The 16,983-nt window shown below is 36.8% G+C and overlaps 1 protein-coding gene across 1 annotated transcript; it reads right to left on the reverse strand.

The window, feature by feature from the left end:
* Positions 1–3,101: 3,101 nt before the first annotated feature.
* Positions 3,102–12,104, reverse strand: LOC109091291 (carbohydrate sulfotransferase 6-like). The gene is made up of 2 exons (XM_019105053.2): positions 11,353–12,104; positions 3,102–6,360 (listed from the first exon to the last, which is right to left on the reverse strand). Exon 2 carries the CDS (start codon positions 6,340–6,342, stop codon positions 5,149–5,151), a length of 1,194 nt encoding a protein of 397 aa, XP_018960598.1. The 5' UTR covers positions 6,343–6,360; positions 11,353–12,104; the 3' UTR covers positions 3,102–5,148.
* Positions 12,105–16,983: the final 4,879 nt, after the last annotated feature.

A 16,983-nucleotide genomic window follows, 5' to 3' on the forward strand; every position in this document is an offset into this window, starting at 1 on the left:
CATTTCCCATAACACCGGCTTCTATCCATTATTTAAGCTGCACAGACTAGGCGTTCCCTCTGTTTTGCTGTTAGCTGACACCTCTGAGCGTTCCCATGTTTTTGCCTTGCCTTGCCTGTTTTTTGACCTTGGACTGTTTCCTTTTTTTTGTGATTGTATGCTGCTTTTGCCTTGCCCTGGAGAGAATTGTTTGCTGATGTTTGACCTTGCCTGCCTCGACCATGCTTTTAACAAAGCTTGCAATTGGATCTCTTTTGTCACGCCCAGCCTGTTACAGGAATCAAGGAGAAAATCATCAGAGTCTGGAGATATAGCCTTCATAAATAGCACACTAGTGTTCTCATTTATGCATTTCTTTTTGTGACAGACACCGATCTAGATTCAGTGGTAGGAAAGATCAATACATCAAAGAAAACACAGAAGTGATCAGATAATGCTACATCCTTAATGACAGTAAATGAAATATTCAGACCCTTACTGTTGAGTAAATTTTATATATTTATTAATTAGAAGGATCTTTCCCACTATACTGAAAATAACCTTTTTTTTTTGGAAAGGTTCCCTGGATGTTAAAGGTTCTACATAGAACCACAGATGCCAATAAATAACCTAAATTTATGAGAGTGTCACTCCTGGACAAAGCAAACTCAAAACACTTTGTGACAAACTCACTGCAAAGGGGATGTCATTTAAAACGTGTAGTGAAGAAATTAGAATTCTGTAGGCCAGTGCTTCCCAATCCTGGTCCTGGAAAACCCCCAACACTGCACATTTTAGATGTCTCCCTATTCAAACACACCTTATTCAGCTCATTAGTGAGGACTCCAAGACCTCAAATGTTTGTGTCAGATAAGAGAGACACCAAAAGAGTGCAGTGTTGGGGGTTCTCCAGGACCAGGATTGGGAACCACTGCTGTAGGCAATAGGTCCAATTCAGTGGAGATGTATTACTTCACCTAATATTTGCATACCCTTTAAGACATGAAATACTTCTTTTGTTGATTCTGACACATTATTCCTGTCCAAAAACAAAGTCCATACCCTACAACTACACCTAAACCTTACCCTTCCCATAACATATCCCTAACATTAAAGGGAACTAAATGCGAATAAGAATGGTTGTAGAAGCCTCTAACCCAATCTAAGCCTGAACTTGACATTAACTGTAAACTGTTTGGTTGACTGAAAGGTTGTTTCAGGATCAAGGATGTTGATTCAGGAACATGTTCTGTTTGATTAAATCACATTCATTTGGCTTTTATGGGTTACATCATTATACATGCTTGAGTTGGTTTGAAGAGTATCCCAAATCACTCATTTATGAGGTTCATTTCAACAGCCCATCCAGGTAGTGGACATCAAGTCAAGAGTCCATTTTTAAGTTACTGTAATTAGATTTCTAGCTTTTACATTCCAAAATTACAGGCAGAAACGATGTCAAATTAAAAATGAAATTTTCTTCCAGTACATAAAGGATCTATGAACTAACCAGTTTTTGATGATGCACTATAAAGTTTGGGTAAACCTTATTAAATAAATTCACTGGTGTAAATTGTTGCGTTTTTTATATAGGTGTTGTTGTTATTATTATTATAATATTATAAAAGTTTTTTTTTTTTTATAATTATTTTATTAAAAGTTTTAATTTTGTATTTTATTTTTTTTTTTTACAGAGAGTGTTATATATCAAATGTTTTATTTCTTTTAATTTTGATTATTATAAACTGACAACTAAGGAAATCCCAATTCAGTATCTCAGAAAATTAGAATATAACTTTAGACCAATACAAAGAAAGGATTTTTTTAGAAATCTTGGGGCCAACTAAAAAGTATAAAATGAAAAGTATGAGCATGTACAGCACTCAATACTTAGTTGGGGCTCCTTTTGCCTGAATTACTGCAGCAATGCGGCATGGCATGGAGTCAATCAGTCTGTGGCACTGCTCAGGTGATATGAGAGCCCAGTTTGCTCTGATAGTGGCCTTCAGCTCTTCTGCATTGTTGGGTCTGGCATATCGCATCTTCCTCTTCACAATACCCCATAGATTTTCTATGGGGTTAAGGTCAGGGCGAGTTTGCTGGCCACAATTAAGAAACAGGGATACCATGGTCCTTAAACCAGGTACTGGGAAGCTTTGGCACTGTGTGCAGGTGCCAAGCCTGTTGGAAAATGAAATCTGCATCTCCACCATAATCAATATCCCCGGCTGGGGGGTTGGTCAGCAGGAGGAAGCATGAAGTGCTCTAAAACTCGAAAACTTTCCTGGTATACGGCTGAGTTGACCTTGGACCTCATAAAAACACAGTGGACCAACACCAGTGGATGACATGGCACCCCCAAACCATCACTGACTGTGGTAACTTTACACACTGGACCTCAAGAAATGTGGATTGTGTGCCTCTCTCCTCTCTTCCTCCAGACTCTGGGACCCTGATATCCAAAGGTAAATGCAAAATTTACTTTCGTCAGAGCACATAACTTTGGACTACTCAGCAGCAGTCCAGTCCTTTTTGAACAACTGTCAATTCAGCAGTCTTCCCCATGATTGTGTAGCCTACAGAACTAGACTGAGAGACCATTTAAAGGCTTTGCAGGTGTTTTGAGTTAATTAGCTGATTAGAGTGTGGCACCAGGCGTCTTAAATATTGGACCTTTTCACAATATTCTAATTTTCTGAGATACTGAATTTGGGATTTTTCCTTAGTTGTCAGTTATAAACATCAAAAATTATAAAAGAAATAAACATTTGAAATATATCAGTCTGTGTGTAATGAATAAATATAATATACAAGTTTCACTTTTTGAATGGAATTATTGAAATAAATAAACTTTTTGATGATATTCTAATTATATGACCAGCACCTGTATGTATAGGTGTTTCCCAGAAATGTCTGGGAACTTGGAAAAGTGGAGTAACATCTCACAGCAAGAACTGGCCAATCTGGTGCTGTTCATGAGGATGGGATGCACTGTAGCACTTAAAGGAGCAGGTGGAAACATTACATACTGACTGCTACTCAGTATATAAACAGTAGAAGTCTATTTGTACAGAGATAATGGCATTTATGTAAACAGCAGGGTTTAATTATCAATTGTCAAAGAAAATTTATAAGGTACATAAAGTGTGTGTCTGGGATTACTCCACATTGAAAGGTTTTAAACAAACCAGTGGATGAGGAATCATGTTTTTACACTGAACATGCAAACAACCAGAAGACCAACATTAATGATAAACCCAGAGAAGACAAGCATAAATACTGACATTCTAAATGTGTACCATGATTTTATTTCTAAAATCTCTCTCTCTCTCCTTCTATATAGTTTTATAACAGAATAGTTTGTGATAGACATATAATATCTCCCTCCTGATCACAACAGGTATCAAAATATGTTTTTCTCTTTCCACCTTATTCAAGTTTTACTTCCGCGTTGAAAAATAAGATGGGTATAAGTCACAATACATTTGCATTCTCTTAAATCTGTAAAGTGTAAAGTGGTTTGAAGAGACTCTTTGTCTTTGGATCATGTGATCTCTTGGGATCCTTATCTTCATTTACACTTCAACTGATTTAAGATACTCCTTATGTTGAATATAAATTAATGTGATTCAACATAAAAAAAATACCTACTCCCATTGAAATCAAACATTACCTCACGAAACGGCAATACCTCAATTAATAATAATAATAATAATGAAGAAATCAATTTTAAAAAATAGTTCACATTTGATCACATTAAGTTCCAAATGTCAGTGTATACAGATAAATGTTATAGAACAAGTAAAAAGAATAATAAAAGCCCTTTATGTAAATGACAAACAAAGCAGTACCACAATACTGCAAAGTGATTCTGACATCCAGGTTCAAAGTCCTTTAGCAATAATTAATCACATGCTGTTTTACCACAATCATAGTTATAAAAAAAAAACAGTATCTGTATGACACTTTCTCGATACTTCTTTCACAATGGTTAGGGGCGGTCAAGTACAGTACATAGGGCAAAAAAAGGTACACAGCAACAAACTTTCACTTTCTAATTAATATATACATTTTCACTTTTCAAAGCTTTGTTGAGCATGTCATTTTTAAAAAAGCTATTTTAGTTAGATAAATATAAAAGAATTTGAAGAGCCCAACCCATCGAACGTAATTCCTCCAATTATCTCATTTCAAAATTACTCAAGTATTTAAATATTTACATATTTAAGAGCAGATAAACATATGGATGAGCTAAAGATTAGTTATTTCTTCATATGTATATAATCAGAACATTAAACTTCCTAAGTTTATATTCTTACAGTTACCTTGAACTTGCAAGAGCACACTCTTGCTCAAGCAGTTTGGTAGAAACTGGTGATTTTCAAATTATTGCTTTGTTTTCCAGTATAATGTCTAAATATCCTCAAAACAAGATACATTCACATTCTTAGTGATATTCTGTAATATAGTCTCATGAATAGGCGTGTATTTGTCTTGTGGCACTGGCTTATCTCACTTGTTTTACATGGAAGCCTAATTAAGTAACTGCAGCGAAGGATACACCTATGCTGCCTTCAAAATTCGATCAGAAGAATGTACCTCCAGAGACAGGAAGTAAAGCAGAATTTGGATTTGAACGTGCCTTGATGCCTTCCTGCCTTGAAATGCTGCCTCCAAAGGTTTTTTGCAGTTTTCGTATGCAGCCAGTGGGTCTCAAGGAGCAGGAACTCCTTTATTCACAATGATGTGGATGTTCTGTTTTATGTGGTCAAAGTCTGTGTAAATCTGTAGACAGCTGAATGGAATTTTTATGTGACACTTATACAAGAAACACACAGCCCTGTTATAGTTCTGATTCAATCTGCATCAATCAACGTCGAACTGAAATGCAAATTCTTTCTGTAAACAAAAAACACCATAATAGTTTTTGCCAATAAATAAATCTTGAAGTTACTTATTGGACCAAGATTTCTTCAAAAACAGCATCCAGTGTTCAAGTTTGTGTTAAGAAGAGGACAGTGCTTCATTGTTCTAGTGTCCTGTTTAACAGAGGAACGTCCTATTCTCTGCTGGTCACTAGGACACATTTGTATGACGCGACGGAGATCAAAACTGATGTACAAATGACACCGTTCTTTGGTCTTTATGCTTTTGATCACTGGAGCATCTCTATACTTTGGTGGCAGTGATTTTAGAAGGTAGCCAGCTGAACTGATACCGTTCATGTGATGTCAGCAAGTCTAAACCCAGCAGCTTTTGCTCATTCTCACTAAACACTGTTTTATATCCAAGCAGAGTCATGGCTCCTTTGCAAACATCCTGGATGCGCTGGACTTTTTCAAACGGTAAGGTGGTTCGCCAGGCCAAGGAGACGTCCTCTGCATTTCGCGAGGTGATCTTGAAGGCGTCACTACTCGATCCCTTGCCCCTCCCATGGGTGATGCGGTAGATCCACTCCTGCAAAGTTTCGGTCATCTCCAGCCCCACAAACTCATACATGGCTTCGATCTCTTCCAGCGTGTTACGCACTAGATCCTCGTAGCGTATCATTTTGTAGCGTCCCCGTAGGAAATCAGGTGGCTTTAACATGGCCGTCTCATAAATGCGCACATGACTGTGGCAAATCTCCTGCAAGACCTGGTATGGCTTTTTCTCTTCCGGAAGGCTAGCCTGTTCGAGTACTATGTCACTATCTTGCCCCAGGGCTGCGGAAGACTTCTCTCGGGAACTAAACACCGCTCGTGGGTCACGAACTAGATGAATGATGCGCAGATCCAGAGTGGGGTCCTGCAGTAGCGGGAACAGCGACTCCAACTCAAAGAAGCGCACCTCTTTCAACACCACGTGGCTATAAGACCGACACGCCGCCTCCGCAAGCCTCAAACCTTGCGAGTCGCAGCGCTGCTTGCATTCTTGCTCTTTGCTAATCTCGCCACGAGCTGTGAGAAAACAAGCGGGTGGAGAGCAGAGTGCACGACTGTGGCTCCACATGAAAAGATTGGAGACATTGCGTGGCTGGGGGGTGTAAGAATCCATCACCGACATGTCGCACTGAAAGACGCTGCGAATCATATCACGCACCGCCATTCGCAAGCTACGTGCACTGGCTTGGTTTATAGACATCCACACGTGCCAGCCTGGCTCCATCAAATAAAAAACATCTGGATGCTGGTTAAACACCTGGCCCAGGAATGATGAGCCAGACCTCCAAGATGACAACAGCAGCACGTGCACCTTGCCCTCGGATAGAGATGTGTTTTGAGAGGGTGGACGGCTGTACCACCCATACAGAAGCACCACGGCAACAGCCTGAATTAGCAAAAGGCTCAGCAGAGTGGGCTTCGACACTCTCCACCACAGCATACTGTCAACTTTATTCACCTGCAAAAGCAAGCACATTTATACTTTAAAGGCTGGTTCTTGTACTGGCAAAATAACATTCTAGTTTTAAAGGATTACTTATAGTAGTTTTAAAGCAGGTTTTTGGAACGTTTAGGGTAAACGTACCTATTAAGCTCACGTACCAATTAAGCACACTTTGATATCTGAGCTCAGATTATAAAAATAAAAAATAATGTATTATCATACTTGATGTCTTAACCAACTGATGTGTTTGTTACTACATTCCTCCTGTAATTACAAGTCAATCAGATCATTGCACACTGAGATATGAGTCTCCATGTGTTCACACTGGTGTGTCTGGTGGCCATTTTCAAAGCGGTCTGAAAACTTTTACCAAAAGAGTAGCCCTTTAAATGTGCATTTTTTTTAGATGTCTAAGCCTTTGTTTTGGGTAAATTTCACTTCTTTCTGTAAAAAAAAGAGATTAATGTTCAGACTTTTGCATATTATAATCAAGAACTTGGATGTGGGAAATAATTACAGATCCAAAAGATAGTTTTATCAAATAGCACAGATACTACAGAATACAGTTAGCTGACTAGCTGTATAAGATTGTGCACTATATTACTTCACAGGCATTACTGGCTTGTAGTTTTACATCCATAATATTATAAACTGAGAGTTTATTGATGGTCTGTGGTTTTAAATTGCTGTAATTTTTAAAGATTTAATATTATTTTAAGGTGAGCTTAAAGGGTGCACTACTATGAAAATCAGCTTCAGTGCGACATCATTAAGAAAAAGCATAATTTCATAGATATTGTTAATAATAGTTGTTCATAATAAAATATGTATGAACTTAATAAATGACCTAGACTATTTATTTAGCAAAATCGTGTCATTTTAATAAATACATGAAATTCATTAAAAATTGGTGCTGCTCCCATTAAGCTCAGTGTGCTCTTCCACACTGAACATCTATATAAATACTTCAGAAACAGACTTTAAATATTAACTGATGGTTGTCACCAAGTTAGGAACTTGGTAAGTGGAAAATCAGTCCAAAATTTGTGTAGTGTATTGCAGCTTTAAGAGACTCCATATAAGTTGACATCCATTTAATAAGAGGCTTCATGATGAGGCTAGTTTCTGTATTCATCCCCGTGAATTAAATTTTATTTAAATTTTGTTTTATTTGATTTTTGAATGTGTGTTACTTAGCTGAACGTGGACTAGTCTAGATGTTGCAATGTGCTTAAATGACACTTCATTATGAATATATAACTGATCAAATTGAATGCCTTGTTGCTTGATTTTAGTGTTCTGTGTTTTTTTTTGTGATTGACTTTGTACCTTCAAAAATAGTGAGCTTAATGGGAACAGGGGTGTGCTTAAAGGGTACAAACATATACCCATTAAGCACAGCCAGACTTTTTGTATTTAATGATGTACATCTTAAATGCTTTTGTCATTTAAAATAAAATTATTATTATTTTGTGAGAGATTAATATTTAATTTTAACTTTTTGTACTGAAACCAATATATTGTGCACTAAAAATGTCTCAGTGTAGATTTTGTTGAGCTTAATAGGTATGTTTACCCTAGGTGAAGAGTTTGCATATGTGATTTAGCTATTTATTTATTGTTGAGCATCATATTTGATTCATCAGGGTTTTATGGCTCTTATGGTATGATATTGAAGAATATGGAGCTTATACTCAAGGGAAAAACACTTAATTTATTCAGGCTCAAACTAAGCAGAAGTATGCAATTTGGTACAGATTTATGATCAAAGCTCTAGTTTTAATATGTTTTTTTTTTTTTTTTTTTTTTACAAACATAAACAAAATTTACTTAATAAAAATTAGTAAAGATTTCACAGCAAAAAAAAAGGTACGTGTACCACAACCTTAATGTGGACATCTTACAATTATAAGTATAAACTTTAGATTAAACTATTGTCATAAAATAAGTTATTTTTTTAAATGATACAACTCTACTTTGCAATTTTACTTTTCTACTTTAATTTTTGCATGTTGCCAAATCACAACCTGCTGCCGTTTTTCAAACAAGCCAGGAGTCAATCTTATTCATGCAGAGCTCGTAACCATCAACTCACAGCCAACAGAATTTATCTGGCTCTGAATCACCAGCTGTTTCTATATCCAAAACTGACGACTGGTCGACACATTGGTGCATTGCTAATAAAAGCAAATTAACAACTATAATACTCTAAAATGAGTCTGAATATCAAGGGAAATCACATTTAGTACTTCTGGAAATACTTGATCAAAGTAAGAGGTGAAACCAGGACCAAAAAAAAAAGAAAAGAAAAGGAACTTACCAAGAGCCAAATGGGAGTCAAAATTGGCTTTGGGGAGTAGTTAAATGAAGTTAAATTACAAACGGCTTTATATTTAAATAAAGCTAAATCAATAACTTGAACCTCATGAATCTAATCTAAGAGATAAAAACACTTCACTAAAGCAAACCTCAGTCACGCCCTCCCCCCCTCCCCACAACTTTAAGGAAATTCAATAAAACAATGGAAAACAAAAGCTTTCATAAACACTCCTCTACACACACAGAAAATTCTTTCCTTTTGAGCAAAAAATATGTTTCACCAGTTCAATGAAATCACTTTATCCACATCAAATAAATAGGCCTACAGCATATGACCAGACACTGCACGCACAGATATTTAATGAAATGAAAAGACGTTGCAGACTGTACCAATGAAAAAAATCCCTCTGAAAACAGTACTATGTGCGTTCACTCAACATGTTAATGCTCCTGAGCGCTCTCAAAACGTGACACTTTCAAACATTTTTAAAGCAACAGTTCACCAAAAAAACTCAAATTGTCATTAAGCAACTAACATTCCAAACCTGTAATACCTTATTTCTTCCATGAGACACAATAGCAGAACTTTTAGCAGAACTTACAGTAGCGGCCCATGCGATTTGTAGGCTACTTTCTATGTCTTCAGAGACAATATAATGGCTCTGTTTGAGAAAGAAACCAAAATTTTAATTATTGACAAACTGGTTTCTCTGTGCCCCAGCTCTCAGTATTGACATTAATTGACATGGCATCTGACATAAAGAAGGCATTGGAACTTGCCACTATGCTCAGTGTCACATCTGGTTTTCACTGACTTGTGTCAGTGGAGAGCAGCATTAGGCACTGACACTTGTGACACGTGCTGATGGATTGTGTCAGTGTCAATAATGCAATAATACAAATACTCACTGTATACTGGGCTTGACATTAACTTTTTAGCTCACAAGCCACTGTGGCTAGTAGTTTTCCAAAATTACTAGCCACTCAGCATTTTCATTGGCCACAATTTTGATGTTGGGAAATTACGTTTTATTTGACTAAAGTTACTGCAAACTAAAATTGATTTGGATTGTGTCAGTGTCACTGAAATTGTCGCAGAACATGTCACCGTATGTTGTGGAAGTGATAGTGCCGCTATCAGCCGGAGTATAACGTAGGCGGTGTAAAACAAACACTTAATGGCAGAACCATATTTTATTGATACGTTTCGGATTCTGTCAAGTGTATTTATTACATCGCGGAGTTCATTTCTATAACAACTTGGGATTCTTAATGTTTAATATCAGACCTGTGTCCCTTTGTTTGCATGAATATTTTGTCAAATACTCAAATAAGAATTGCACATTGTTAAATGGTTGCATTTCTTATTGCATAATTCTATAAAATTATTTATTTTTTAAATATTAAAGCCATAGATGAGAGAGATTGCAGTGCATGTCAGACTGTAAATGCGATATTCGTAGTGACACCGACCCAGTCTATTGGCACATGTCAGTGAAAACCGGATGCGCCACTTAGCATAGTGGCATGTGCTAATGGCATCTGTAAGTCAGATGCCATGTCACTTAATGTTAATACTGCCTCTCTTTGCCTATGTTATGTAGTTCAATCCTACACAATTATTCGCTAACATAGTCTATTTTTCCACTTAAAGGCTTATTTTAAGCACCAAATTTTTTGCTAAATAAATACAATTAATAGTTAAAAATTTATTGTGAGGATCGATCCGTTCGATTAACATCAATACCTAAAGTATCGATGCTTCAGGATCGATCCGCCCAACCATACATAGTGGCATGTGCCAATGGCTACCGTGCGTCAGATAATACCGCGCGGTCTCCATTTGGCTTTTGCGTATTATAAGACACAACTTCATCTGTCACATTAAAATTGGGTTGTTTCTCACATAAAGCTTTTGTATGGTTAGCGAAAACTTTGAAGATATTGCACGAGACACAAATGACAATTTTCTGTGTGGGTTTAACACAAACATGAGTAGGCTATATCATACCGGTTTGGAGAGAAAACAGGTGGGATATGTAGTGTGATAAATGAGTAATACAATCAGATTTCGTTTGTTTCTAACGGGTGCTCCTTTACACTTACCCATTTGGTTTTAGGCTATCTAAAACATTTTATTAAAATGTTGAAAAGTGTCTTTTCGGTCACAATTTGTGTGTGTGTGATTCAATACCCAGTAAGCTGACAAGAAAGCATTACTAGACACTATCATAAACGCCCAGAGCGCGCTATATCATGCCCAAAAATGGGGAACAAACCTATTCCCCGTAACGTTTAGAGAGGGAACGCTGAGACATTTACTTTGAGACAGTTTTGAGACATTAGACACAAGCAAACCAACAAACCCTTTGTAGCGATTCATCATTTGAGCTATCAGGTGTTTCTATAATATAACGTAATTATTTAAATAATATTCTTGTTAAGTTTAAATGCGTTTAACATCGCCAGAGAATATAAACGTGTTATATTAGACACACGTGACTTCCACTGAGAGGAAACTCGACTCCTCCAAGTTCACAACCATCCTCTTTAAGGACTTCTAAAACTAAAAAAAAAAAAAAAAAAAAAAACTAAAACTTCTGTCACAAACAGATCATTTTAAGAGTCACTTGACGAAATGACTGTATGTCTATAGTAGAGACTGCTTAATATTAAAGCGTGCCTTACCTCCTGTTAAACAGTGCGTTTGCATCCAGGGACAAAATGTTTAAGCTATAAACTCTCTGGATGTGAAAAAGCTTTGAGACGCGGCCTTTAAGGGTGATTGGCAAGAGGTGGGCGGCGCTATCAGGCTCCACGGTGAGTAGTAGAGGTCTCCGCGGGGGGGACAATCCAAGGCTCTCCATTGACTTTCTATTGCGGAAAGCTGGCTCCTTGTCATTTCTGACTTATAACAAAAAACAGAGCAATGCCTAAAAGCTGCTATGTGACAAGGTGTACAGCAAACAAGCTTAAAAACCCAGAACTACGTTTTTATAAGCTGTCGACCCAATAAAACGAGCGTTTAGGACACATGGGGTCGGGGTATTTCACGTTGGGCCGTTCAGTTGAATCGTTTCTCAAACAAAAGGAAGGTTATGAAAAGGGGCACTGACATAAAATTTATTTTCTGTCTGGCATCTGCAAGTTAAGACTCCTAAAAACAACTTGTGCAAACAAGTGCGCGCACACCCCCGGATGATTTCAGTTTCCACTCAAGTCGAGGCTGGGGTGTGTGATACAGCATCGTCTGCGATAGTATGCAGGGCTCGAATTGAGAAGGGATGGCATCCAAAAGCGCCCCCGAGGGGCAGTCTAAAAAGTTACTCAGTAAAGTTTTTACCGTGTTAAATTAAGGCTGGCCGATAAAACGATAACGAAGATAATCGCGCGGTTTACTGTCGGCTCAGTTTTCAAATGGCATCGCAGCATGAGGTGAGCTCGCTCCCGCTGATGAGTCTCGGTCACGCGACAATTACAGCGCTGTGAGATCCGGTGTGAAGAACAAGAATGTGATTTAAACTAGTTTAAATCCAGATTAAACAGCGCTGACAAACAGGAGAAACGTGTGCAAGGACGATATAGTATATAGAAGGCTAGTATATAGAAGGCTTTTCAATCTACAAACTGCCATCATTTACCACGGATTTACTGTAGTAACACGTTCACTGCACCATGCATTGTGTCATAAATGTCATGTGGGATATTCATATCGAATTTCATATCGAATTTTATTTAACAGACATATATTAAATGTATTAAAGGAGTAACAGAATATATTTTACAGTTTTGTTTGTGATTAGTATTTGTGCATTTATATACCACTGATTTTCATATAAATACAAAATAAAAACCATATAGCCTAGTTACATTTTTACCATGGTATTGATGTGCTGTATATGTGTGGTTTTAACGAGTATATTGCGAAAAGCAAACAAAATACTTACAGAGTGCGCGCATACATTACTTGATGGTCAAGACTAGTGCGCAATTGCATTTATAGTGCGTTCTTTCACTGGAAATGTAGAGTTATTACCTTTTTCTAGATATGGGGGGGGAAGTGTATGTATTTATTTATTTTATTTTATTTACTATCACACGAAGAGTTACGTTTTCTCCAAAAGTCAGCATAATTACAAATGTGATTTTATACAACAGTTCAATAAAAAAAATAAGTTAATATTAAGAGACTTACGTTTTAGAAAACATTCCCTGTTTTTGTTCTATTTCTAAAAACAAAAATCATTCCAAACACAGCCACTGTTTTGCGTCTCTGAGCAACATGACAGTGTTTTGTTCTTGAATGAATCAACCGTTTAAATGATTCGGTTCAATCACAATGACTCGCTTATTAACAGTGACTTGCTTCCTCATGCTGGCAGTTTTAATTTCACATTTAAGGTACCTTTTCATTTTTAAAATAATTTCAAACATCAGTTTTCAATGCTTTATGTTTAAAACATTATTTATTCATTTGTAACTGCAGGTTATATTATTCCATGTCCCACAGAGCTGCATTAAACAGTGTGTAAAAACATCTAAATGGCAGCTTCGGTGTTTTCTCTACATTGCAAAGACCAATTTTGTTGATACTGATTGCATTTGCTTAGTAACAGCCCAAATGCAAGAATCTGACCTAAAAGATGGCGCAGACTTTTAGAAAAAAAATGTCTTAAAAGTAAAATAAAAAAATTCAGGAGTCATCTGTCAGCAAAATTAGAAATAAGATACCAGCACAATAACACACTCAGCAAAATATTATCGTTATAGATAAAATCCCAAGATAAAACACAGAGATATCATTTTTTGTCAATATTGCAAACCCTTAATTTATATCATTAAATTGATATAACAATTCATTGATAATTGTTTAAATTAATATAAAATGTAATACTTTTGACTCATCCATTTTCTTAAAAATGGTTTAAAGCCTGAAATGTAAAGGTTATCATTTTATAAAACTTAGTTTTTCTAAAAAAAAAAAACTTGTACATTAACCACAAACAAAAGTACATATGTATAACACACATTAAGTGGAACTTTTAATTATTTTATTTTTTATTTCTTTATTTTGGTGTGCCACCCCAAGATTTACTGTGGCCTCATCTGGCCACCCCTATTAAAATTGAAGTGACAGACACATCAATATATGCTTCTAAAGGTATAGGCCTATTGTTTCATTAAAATTTGGTTAGTTTGTTAATTTATTTCATACATTATCAGAGCATAGTAGACATAATTATTGTAGGCATTATTAGCTAGATTAATTAATAGATTATAGGCCTATTTTATGTTATACCCTATTTATTAATTTATAATTTATATTAATCATAAATATATACATAATAAATAATCATATGTCATTTGTAATTTTAAAAGTTTTTTTTAAAAATGCTAAATTATTTAGACAAAAATGGGACAAATAATTACATAATAATGTAGTCCTAATTTAAACAAATGAATAAATAAATGATTAAAAAAAAATCATCCCATCCTGGTAACAGCTGCAGAACTGTCAAAAAAGACTAATAATAATTATTATAAATAATCAAATTTAAAATAACAATATTAAGGTGTTCTGTTGCAAGTTTACATAGTTTACTTGAGCATGTTTTCTCATGGTTAACTGTTAAATGAGTTCCTCACGGATTATTTGAGTGGTATGAGTGGGTGTCCCTTATTTTGCCTCGCTGAAGGTGGCAACCCTAGATAGGAGAGCTGACATTATCGAGTCATCGACCTTGCAAAAACCAAACAAAAACTTAAGAGTCCAAAAGCAATCACTGCGCGTAGAGTTATATAGGTTGGATGAAATTATCGAGTAATTGAGATTGCAAAAGCAATAAATGAGCTTTGAAGTGTATTGTAATGTACAGTACATACAAAAAGTGTGTAGTAACACGGGCTGCATCCGAAAACTGAAAAATGCTGCCTTCGGAGTCCACCTTCCAAGGTAGGAAGGCATCAAGGCACTTCCGAATTCAGTGTTAGCTTCAGTTCCTGTCTCCTGAGATGCCTTCATCTGGCCGATTTTTGAAGGCAGCACAGTGTTTCGTTCCCTGAATGAATCAGTTTTTGAACGAATCAAGTGAGCCAGTGATTCAACAACCCATTCAGATAAACACTTAATGTGCATACTATCCAGCCTATCCGCCCTAAATAGTTTTTAAAATTACTAATATCACATAGAATTTAGGATGGATAGTATGTACATTGGGACGCAGGCTTGTTTAGTTTCTAATTGAATCAGCCTTTTTGAACGAATCATTTGATTTTAACGATATCAAAACGGGGGCTTGCTGCCACCTACTGGTGGCTTTATTGTCATCATTATTTTTCCATAAATTTATCACACCAAAGCAAAGTTACTTACATTTTAGACATAATATTGCTTGTTTTTGCTAAATTTGCTAACGAAAATAGTTACGAACAAAGATCACAGCACTGTTTTGTGTCTCTGAGCAATGGACGGAATGAATGAATCAGTCATTTGAAATAAATGATCCGTGATTCATTAACACAGTCAAATGCTTTGATCCTGAATGAATCAGTCATTTGAATGAATCGGTTGGAGCTCAATGACTTATTAACAGTCACTTGCTGCCACCTACTGGTGGTTTTAATTTCACATTTCAACTTTTTTTTTCATGTTTTAAATTATTTCAAATATCAGTTTTCTATGTTAAAAACCTATGTTAAGGCCTATTTTTGCATTTGTAACTGCAGTTTAAATGCATCCATCTGAGATACACAAACTGTGTAAATACATCTAAATGATATTTCAGTGGGTACGGAAAGTATTCAGACCCCCTTAAATTTTTCACTCTTTGTTATATTGCAGCCATTTGCTAAAATCATTTAAGTTCTTTTTTTTTTATTAATGTACACACAGCACCCCATATTGACAGAAAAACACAGAATTGTTGACATTTTTTGCACATTTATTAAAAAGAAAAAACTGAAATATCACATGGTCCTAAGTATTCAGACCCTTTGCTGTGACACTCATATATTTAACTCAGGTGCTGTCCATTTCTTCTGATCATCCTTAAGATGGTTCTACACCTTCATTTGAGTCCAGCTGTGTTTGATTATACTGACTGGACTTGATTAGGAAAGCCACACACCTGTCTATATAAGACCTTACAGCTCACAGTGCATGTCAGAGCAAATGAGAATCATGAGGTCAAAGGAACTGCCTGAAGAGCTCAGAGACAGAATTGTGGCAAGGCACAGATCTGGCCAAGGTTACAAAATAAATTCTGCTGCACTTAAGGTTCTTAAGAGCACAGTGGCCTCCATAATCCTTAAATGGAAGACGTTTGGGACGACCAGAGCCCTTCCTAGAGCTGGCCGTCCGGCCAAACTGAGCTATCGAGGGAGAAGAGCCTTGGTGAGAGAGGTAAAGAAGAACCCAAAGATCACTGTGGCTGAGCTCCAGAGATGCAGTCGGAAGATGGGAGAAAGTTGTAGAAAGTCAACCATCACTGCAGCCCTCCACCAGTCGGGGCTTTATGGCAGAGTGGCCTGACGGAAGCCTCTCCTCAGTGCAAGACACATGAAAGCCTGCATGCAGTTTGCTAAAAAACAGAGAAATAAGATTCTCTGGTCTGATGAGACCAAGATAGAACATTTTGGCCTTAATTCTAAGCGGTATGTGTGGAGAAAACCAGGCACTGCTCATCAACTGTCCAATACAGTCCCAACAGTGAAGCATGGGGGAGGCAGCATCATGCTGTGGGGGTGTTTTTCAGTTGCAGGGACAGGACGACTGGTTGCAATCGAGGGAAAGATGAATGCGGCCAAGTACAGGGATATCCTGGACGAAAACCTTCTCCAGAGTGCTCAGGACCTCAGACTGGGCCGAAGGTTCACCTTCCAACAAGACAATGACCCTAAGCACAACAACTCCGTGACTGTTCTTGAATGGCCCAGCCAGAGCCCTGACTTAAACCCAATTGAGCATCTCTGGAGAGACCTGAAAATGGCTGTCCACCAACGTTTACCATTCAACCTGACAGAACTGGAGAGGATCTGCAAGGAGGAATGGCAGAGGATCTCCAAATCCAGGTGTGAAAAACTTTTTGCATCTTTCCCAAAAAGACTCATGGCTGTATTAGATCAAAAGGGTGCTTCTACTAAATACTGAGCAAAGGGTCTGAATACTTAGGACCATGTGATATTTCAGTTTTTATTTTTTTAATAAATGTGCAAAAATGTCAACAATTCTGTTTTTCTGTCAATATGGGGTGCTGTGTGTACATTAATGAGGAAAAAAAAAGAACTTAAATGAATTTAGCAAATGGCTGCAATATAACA

Source organism: Cyprinus carpio, chromosome A25, assembly GCF_018340385.1.
Source record: "Cyprinus carpio isolate SPL01 chromosome A25, ASM1834038v1, whole genome shotgun sequence".
Taxonomy (NCBI): Eukaryota; Metazoa; Chordata; class Actinopteri; order Cypriniformes; family Cyprinidae; genus Cyprinus; species Cyprinus carpio.